Source organism: Lytechinus variegatus, chromosome 1 (assembly GCF_018143015.1).
Source record: "Lytechinus variegatus isolate NC3 chromosome 1, Lvar_3.0, whole genome shotgun sequence".
NCBI lineage: Eukaryota > Metazoa > Echinodermata > Echinoidea > Temnopleuroida > Toxopneustidae > Lytechinus > Lytechinus variegatus.
The window spans coordinates 23070843-23080321 of record NC_054740.1 but is presented as its reverse complement, the minus strand read 5'-3'; the positions used below and the strand labels follow the sequence as shown (position 1 = coordinate 23080321).

Below are 9479 nucleotides of genomic sequence, written 5' to 3'. Positions count from 1 at the left end.
GAGTAGAAGTAGTAATAGTAGAAGTAGTCATAGTAATAGTTGTAGTAGTAGTATCACAAAAGCAAATCTTAAACAATTCTTAAGTCTGTTACATGTATATACTTTTATTTTATTAATATTTATTCTATCTTCTCATTTTTCTGAGTTTAGTAAAACTTACATGCATCTGTCATTAGTGTAAACTGCCCATAAACAAATGGGCATGTACAATGTAATGCAGTTAATTGATTAATCTTTAATTTGTTTTTTATTCCTTTACAGAACTATCATGTTTGGTCCCCCGGGCAATAGCAAGGCTCCATTTCTTTTCTTCGTAATCAGTGTATTATTCTGGGGCTATCCCATGTATGTTATAAGGGTAAGTGTATCCTTGTAATATTTGAATTATTGAAGATTAGTCCAATTCAATTGACTTTGTTAAGTTAAGAAATCATACCTGTACAACAATTGTAAATGAAGTTTAAAATGATAAGGGGTGTCCACCTAAAAGCAAATGCTTGATGAATCAGACACTCAATATATAATACAGTAAATAAAATTACCGCTTTTAAAGCCACCTCACACCTTCGGATTGGTCTGTGACCTGGAAAGCGTTTCATGAAAGGACTTGTCGGACGTTTTATCCGACAAGTTCCCTTTTATCCGACAGTTACCATAGAAACATTGACTCTCAGCCTATCAAAATTAAGGAAAGATGTCAGATCTGACAACTTGTCGGACACAAATGTTGATGAAACGCTCCCCTGATTTTGGAATAAAATGTAGCAGAATTTTACGCTAATATCTAAACATAGAATATCTTACAGTGTAATATTCTAATTCATAGTACGAATACCGATGTTCAAATCTGTAACTACATGTATGCTATCATCCTTATTAAAATGTTGTTGGACGGAATGGCATTAGATGGAATAGAAGTAGACCATGTGATGAGTGGACGAGTTGGCAGTTTACCTTTGTGTCTTATGATTCAGTTTAAAGATAAATTCCAGTTTTGGTAACGATCTTAAAATGACTTTTTACAGAATGTAATATAATGACCACCCAAGTGTCTGTTTGTATGAATAAAAAATATGTGCCAAAGGATTCTGGAAGAAGTTGTTTAATTGCTGAGAAATAAGCAAAATAAGCTTGGATTCGGTCACTTCCGTCGGGTCTACATTCCAGCAATATTAATACACTGTCCCATGTGTGCCTATCTGTGTTGGTGATCTTCAGTGTGAACATTTTTCAGCGTAGATTTCAAGATTTCACAAAGTTCAGTTTATGTAACAGTAGCGGTACCAGGTCTAGATCCTCGATGATATACTGACAATTAAGCCTGGTTTTACAGACTTTCTCATGAGATCAGTGTTTACTGCAACTACTGGCATTTCTCTTTAATACACAAAAAAAAACAAGATTGTATAATTTAGGCAAGAGAAAATTTTGTGTAGAATACATGTACAGTATGAAAGCCTCTGACTCCATCTCTACTACAAGTACATTGTATACATGGAGCATTGTGGCCCAGTGGATTAGTCTTCTGACTTTGAAACAGAGGATCATGGGTTCGAATCCCAGCCATGGCGTAATTTCGTTCAGCAAGAAATTTATACGCATAGTGCTGCACTTACCCCAGGTTAAGTGAATGGGTACCCGGCAGGATTAGTTCCTTGAATGCACTGAGCGCTAAAAGTCAGCTCGAGCTAAGCCTGGGTAATAATGATAATATGAATGCGCCTTGGAATAGAATATTTCTAGATAGATGGCGCTATATAAATTCCTATTATTATTATACCGGTAGTAGATATATTTCTTGATTGATTCAGTCATTTTTCCGAAGCAACCATGTGATATTCACTTGAAGACGAAAATAATGTATAAAACATAACATATTTTTCAAGATAATCAAACTTCATCCTTGGGCTGAAAATCAAAATAGAGTCATGGTATTTATACACTGTAGGTATCAATGAGAGAAAGTGAAAAACCATTGGCCCGAATTCACAGAGGTGGTTTTTGAAACCATTGGTTGAACCCATTGTTTATACAGGTTTCCTGTATAAACTACACTAATTTACCATGTATATTAAAAAATTCCAATGCTGATGCGCGCTTTTGTCACAGTGCGCCAAATTTATGCCTGTTTGCCATGGTTAAATAAGCTATTTTATTCATGAGTCCACTGTTTGAAGAGTGGACTTTATTCAAAATAGTGGACTCATGAATTAATTAGCATGGATAACCATGGCAAAAAGCGTCAATTTGGCGCACTGTTACAAAAGCGTGCATCAGCATTGGAATTTTTTCATATACGCGGTAAATAAGCGTAATTTATACAGGAAATCTGTATTAACCATGGGTGCAACTGATGGTTTTAAAAACCACCTTTGTGAATTCAGGCCATGATGTTTACAGTTGATTGATTAGATCAGTTAGTGTGAATTAATTAGATAACATTATCAAGGTCCTGTAACACAAAGGTTAATGATTGACTGTACGCTTGATTTTTCACGATGGATTGTACATTGTAGTCAATGGAATCAATTGCAGAAAAATGTTCTACGATCATTGCTAAGTTTTGTGTTACGGGCCCCTGGTAATATACACCCGTTGGTTGAGTTGTGGTTTTCTCCATTCGATGAAAAGCCCTTTTTTTTTGTTGAAAATTACCGTAGGTTGAGCAGATTTAGTTATTTGTTGTATGACTATTGGGGCGTTGCAAGAAACTTGCGATCAATTGCAAGTCTATTTTCGTTCCCGAAATTAAGCATATGCCGTGCAATTAATTGCATATTTGCATGGTTGCTAATCTGCTCCATGAAACAAGGAGTGTAATCTGATTTTCTATGGCTAAAAGTGATCAATCAATTGTAGAATTGCAACAGAATATTAGCGATTGATTGCAAATATTTTCTTGCAACACCCCCTAATTCAACAATGCTTTTCTTCTCAGTGTTTTCCAGCCACATTTGCATCATACCCGGGTCTGCACATGGTCTTCTTAGCAAACAATGTCTTCATGTGGTTCACATTCTACCAAGCATACACAAAAGATCCCGGTTTCTTGCCCAGGAATTCACCAGAATATGACCAGGCTATCCGACAGGTATGCTATTTTTATCATCAATTTTTATGTGCAAAATGTTCTACTGACTGTTGTCTTGCTCCTAGGTGTATATAAAGAAAATATAATCAGTGACAATAATTTCAGTTTTCTCTTTAAAGGTCAAGTCCATATGAGAAAAATGTTGATTTAAATAAATAGAGAAAAATCAAACTAGCATGATACTGAAAATTTCATCAAAATCGGATATAAAATGAGAAAGTTATGACATTTTAAAGTTTCGTTTATTGTTCACAAAACATTGATATGCACAACTCGGTGACATGCAAAGGAGACAGTCGATGATGTCCCTCACTCACTATTTCTTTTTTTTTAATTGTTTGAATAATACAATATTTCATTTATTTACAGATTTGACAATAATAACCAACTTGACTGAAACATATAGTATTGAACAATGCTTATTCCACATGTTCAGGGGGAATGTATCGTTGTTTCACTTGACAATCAGGAGAAAATTAGAATAATTCATATAATAAAATACAAAAAAAATGGTGAGTGGATGACGTCATCAGTTTCCTCATTTGCGTACCGATCAGGATGTGCATATAACTGTTTTATGAAATTAAGCAAAACTTTAAAATGTCTTAGCTTTCTTAATCCGATTTTGATGAAATTTTCAGTGTTATGTTTGTTGGATTTTTCTTTTTTTTATTCAAATCAATTTTTTGTTGGGGTGGACTTGTCCTTAAAGTAAATGGTATTAGCATTCAAACAGAACCTTGATGATACAATGATGGCCAATCAAATACTATTGTATTGAAATATGTTCTTATTGCAATTGGTTACCTTCATGCTCACAATATTAGACACAGCATTTGGACAATGATAAAAATACAAGTAGGAAATTCTCTCAACTTTTTCCTAATCTCCTAATCTCTGTAAATTTCATATTTATATTATATAAGCAAATATGAATTTGAATGTTTAAAATATAAAGCCAATTCTGCGTTGTTCAAAGGCACAAACCCAATTTCCCTACATTTAAGCAGGTGGGTGTTTCATAAAGCTGTTTGTAAGATACAAATTACTTTATGCATGACTGGTGATCCTTTCTTGTGCTATGTAATATCCCTATATCATTGAGTTATGACCTAAGAACAAGTCATGCGTAGCTTTCCGAACAGCCTTATGAAACGCCTACCAGACCACCTACCATTATATCCTGCACTACTTTTTTTTTTAATAGAAAAATGTTACATGTTAGATGCAAAGTTCAGCAGTTTCAGTGTATGATGATTGTCATAATAAGCCAGTTCATAGTTCCATTCTGCGCATGATCAGAGGAAAGTCATTGGTACTAAAGTGACCTAGAGGTTTAAAATTTAATGAGATAAGCACCAACTTTGATGTCTTGATTATTCATATATTCTATTGTATTGTGTTTTCATTCACATCCACAAAGAACAACAATGCGTCCAAGAATGACTGGTATTTCCCAGTTTGCCAAGTACATTGTGCAGCATGCTACAATATGCATTCAAAGTAGAAACACAGCAAATACCTTCATGGAGTGTTCACTCGTGTGCTATTCCAGTCACCCGGTCTTTTCAATTTCTTCATCTTGCTATGTAAGGCATGCATTCGTAATATCTTCCTTTGAAATCTGCCTATCATAATGAAATAAATGAAAGGTCATTTCACCAAAATTGTCCATGAAGTAACTACGAACTGGTCTATTAAACGGAATGTATATTATCCTATCTAGGTTGCCCAGTTTGATGAATGGAAGCAAGGTCAAAATCCACTGAGCAGATTGTGTCACACGTGTAGACTGGTCAAACCTTATCGCACCAAGCACTGCAGAACGTGTAACCGATGTGTCCTTCATTTCGATCACCATTGTCCTTACATATATAATTGCGTTGGTTTAAAAAATAGGTAAGCTCCACTAGTTTCTCCCTCTCCTATTTACGCCCGGGGGGGCCACTTACATTGACGAGTGGATACCATGCGCGACCAAAAAAACACGTAAAAAGGATGTCCTTTTCACGATAGGGCACGTTACGTACGTAACGTGATAAGGGTGTCAAAAACACAATAATAATGAAAAAAGGTATCTATTTCGCTAGGAAAATTACGTGTTTAGGGTCGAATTTGCGGGGATGATAAAACAAAATTTAAATGTTTTATAAAGGATGTCCTTTTGCCCTAATACTACGTGTTTAGAGTCCTATTTGCGCGAGGTGTAGAAGGTGAGGTCGTACTAAACCAAATAAGGTAAAGCCGACGACCGAAGGACCCGTAACAATAAAACATTCCTGTACTTGTTTAGGGGTTCATTTTAGGGAATATTTGCCAAGAGTATCGTTTTGTTTCCAATACTTGTTAAGGGTAGTGTTTCACACGCCAATACTTGTTAAGGGGTGCATTTTCAGAATATGGAAATTACGTGTTTAGGGTGCTTTTCGAGATCCCATGGTCGCGCATGGTATCCACTCGTGAATGGAAGTGGCCCCCCCGGGCATTTACGTGAGCTTTAATGATGACAACTTATTTGCACTTCCATTGTCCAAAAGCATATTTGTGATACATTTCAATATGACAACCCAGCATGACCACGACCATATGCAAGTACATTTAGCTTGTAATTTTGAATTAATGTTTCAGTCCCTCAGAGATGAATTTCAGTCATCTGTCCCCTTGTTGCTTGCTTTCGAGCATTCATGCTTTCTTATATGAGCAGGTCGAATAAAATGCCCCATTCCCCTGACAATGAATTATCATGAATCTTGCAGCATTAGAGAAGCACCATTAGATACCCGGGGGGGGGGGGGGGGGGGGGGGGGGGCTGGAAGTTTGGGTTGATGCAAAAAAAAAAAATTTCCTTATCTTTGAGCTAAATTTAAAGTTTTTTAAATTTTGTTTTGCACCTTTCAGATGATTTGTCAGTGGGCCAATTTTTTTTTTTTTTACTTTGATGGTAAGCCAAGTTTTTTTTTTTTTTTTTTTTTTTGGGGGGGATCTTGTAGCCCCCCCCCTGGATATCTAATGGTGTCTCTTACTGTGTACTAACTCTACAATAATCAGTTCTGTTGTCTCCCTCACAGAACATACTTCATGGGTTTTACGACGTCGGTATCAACGATGATGTTAATGGTGGTGTATTTTGCTGCAATCCTATTAAGGGAAGAGGGATGGAACTGGCTCTATCTTATCGGTATCATTGAAGCCGTATTCTTTGGGATCATCGCTACTGGTCTGTGCTCAATAGGGGTGAGTTGTAGTTAAAGGGATTGAAAAGGTGACATGACAATTGTTCCCGTGACATCTGCCCCGTCTTAATATCTCTCTGGTCTATATTTAAAAAAAAATTTCTTCGGATATTTTGAATTGTCTCATAATTTATGAACCTCCTTTAACTAGATTTATCTTTATCTCCTCCCCCCCCATCCAGTGGTACATGGCCGTGATCAACACCAACACCAACGAGCGCATCAACTTCAAGCGATACAATTACCTCAAGGACGCCAGCGGGAACTACCACAATCCCTACGACAAGGGCATCCTCCGCAATCTTGACGACTTCTTCCGGGGCAAGAACCACATGACAGACGAAGAGGTCGACCAGTCTAGAATCTATGTTGTATGATGTTACCACCTGCTAATTAAACTAATTTATATTTTGCTGGGATGTAGTCGAAGTCGGCCTCGAGGCCACAGTTTGCCAGCCTTGGCTTCGGGCCACAGTATGTGTACAGTATCTATGGGATAAGGTTTTCTCCAGTGGACGTGTGACTCGGAAGTGCTGGTCTCGATTACATCCCTGATATTTTATTCTCTACTGTTTATCAGCCCGTACGTACCAAGGTCCCGTTTCATAAAGACTTGATTTAATCAACAAATCCACAATTTCTACAACAAGTTTACTATCAGCCAATTAGATTGGATGATTTCAGTAGCTTTAAACTGTTATTTTAAATTTGTAACAAGTTTTGTGAAATGGACGCTGGGACGATGCTATGTTTTTACAGTATGTCACAGAGAGCAACTTGCAGTTTTGTAGCCCTATTGTAGGGTAAAATGGCTATAAAACAGAGGAATTCAGTCCAATTAGTTATCTCCATAGACTTTAGTTCATGAAACAGGTACAAATGGCTATTTTTTTTAAATTTTACACAGCTTTGCTCACTCACTGTGTGTCTATTTTACTACGCATATTTTTTTTAACCTTTTCTTTTTGCTGGTATCTTATCCCCCTACCCCTTATTGCAATGGTGTATGAGTTGAGGATGATGCTATATGTTGTATTTGGTTACTCTATGCAGATCTCTGTGCCCAGTCTTGGTAGCTTAGGGGCTAAATGTATGTGCAAGTATGTCTTTTTATTCTTTGGGAATGAATCCAAAATTTGGTCCTCATCTTTTCTCTGTCGTGCCTGTATCATCAGCAATGAAGGGGGGGGGGATGTGTGAGAGGATCTGTCACCACCAGATGGACACAATGCTCGTACATGGCCTTTCATATATGGCACTAAAAATGTAACCTTTTTTCAATTTCAAAGTACGCTAAAAAATAAATTTGTCATGTCCCCCCCATAAATATTTCCTCGGATATCCTATATTCCTGATGGAAGGTGAAATATATACTTTATACATATAAGGATGTAGAAAAATATAAGATTTTCCCTTTTCCACTGTACGTGCATACATGTACATCTTCTGGCCATGAAGAGCAAACCTTGTTTCACAGGGTTTTTTTGGACTAGCATGGTGTCCTATTATTAAATGGCCATGAACCCCTAGGGTTTGAGATCCACCGCAAAGGCCAGTCTCTCATGGGACATAACATCCCCCTTTCCTCCCTGATGGTTCCTGGGAGGCATTTCATCAACAATCAAAGTCTGCCAAGTTGTCAATCTGAGAACTTTCCTTGGATTTGATGAGCTGAGAAATGCATTATCTGTGGGCTGTTAAAACCCTGTATCTCAAAATCAAATTGTTTTGATGACAGCTCAGAATAAGCTTGATTGTAGAGTAATAACATGGGAAGGAGCCTTCTCTCGCATAGAAAGAGTTCTTTACAGATATCAGGAGAATGTTTTCACACAATATTGTCACCATGGTCATATTTCTAAAATTCAGCTTTTTTCTAAGCTGCCCTCAAAATATCTACATTTCAAGACACAAGATTTTTTACAGCCCAGCATTGATTTGCACCTGACTGTTACTATGGTAACTGTGAGAATATGACAACTTCCATGAATTTTACGTAATATTTATTTCCATTTCAACTCATCTTCCATGATTTAATGAAATGCTATAAACCAGGAATGCCACTATATTTTCGCCCATAGAAAACACCTTTTCATGTAGGAACAGGTCAGTGTAAATGATCAACAGATATTATTTTTAAATCAAATGTAAGTAGCATCTATGATAAACTGAATAAAAAGGCTAGTTATGATTCTGATTTTTATTTTACTTAATTTCAGTGGTATGGGACACACATCCTCAATTTATTTTTACAATTTTTTTTATAAAGATTTGAATAACTTGAATTTTTGTTTCAGAAAAATTGGTGTTGCACTTCAGGAATATGTTAACTGACCACAAACTAGCAAGGGATTTCATATAATCTTGCATTTTGCAGGTTTGTCATCGTGAATGAAAAAACACACTTTTATCTTCTTTCATGTCGATCATTTACAATTACAAGATGCAAAATATTGCAAATAAATATATAGGCCCCGTCTTACAAAGAGTTACAATTGATCCAATCAATCGAAACTATGGAAATCCATCAGTGTCATAATTTTTTCTACAGGAAATTTGCAAAATGTCCTTTGTAAACAAAGGAGAACACCTCAAGCTGTCAAGAAATCAATGAATTTATGGATATACATTCATATCTAGAATTTTTTTTGAACAAACATGCATGTTATATGTTGACTTTGCTGGCTTTCCATAGTTGCAATCGATCAGATCAATCACAACTCTTTGTAAGACAGGCCCATGGTATTTAGCCAGAACAATCTAGCTTCAGATTTATATTCCTTCATTCACCTTACATACATGTAGATGGTTGCCAGATGCATTAATTTTGAAAGGCCCTGTCTGATCGTTCCATGCAAGCCTTATGTGTGACTTGAGGGTAAAAACTTTTTTTAGGGGGATCGCGATATATAAGGTCAGAGGTCATGATGTAGAAAGTCCTTAATGAATGACTTTAAATATATCTCTTACAGTGGAAGAGTGATAAATGTCAACTGTGTACACTTGAGAATCTATAGATCAACATGTGGTTATTTTACTTGGCATTAATTAATTCATTTAAAATAGCAAATATTTACTAATATTGTTATTAATATTGTTATTCTTCGTATTATTTTGAAGGGGTTTGATATTTCGTGTTTTTTTTACTATGGAAA

The 9479-nt window shown here is 36.2% G+C and overlaps 1 protein-coding gene across 1 annotated transcript in view; it reads left to right on the top strand.

The window, feature by feature from the left end:
• The window catches only part of LOC121409487 (probable protein S-acyltransferase 23), an 18766-nt gene extending 12048 nt beyond the window's left edge, over window positions 1–6718 (top strand). The window contains exons 7-11 of the mRNA XM_041601410.1: window positions 262–358; window positions 2939–3091; window positions 4818–4990; window positions 6160–6325; window positions 6507–6718. Of these exons, the coding sequence (XP_041457344.1) occupies window positions 262–358; window positions 2939–3091; window positions 4818–4990; window positions 6160–6325; window positions 6507–6701 (784 nt within the window). The 3' untranslated portion in view covers window positions 6702–6718. The remainder of the gene's footprint in view (window positions 1–261; window positions 359–2938; window positions 3092–4817; window positions 4991–6159; window positions 6326–6506) is intronic.
• Window positions 6719–9479: the final 2761 nt, after the last annotated feature.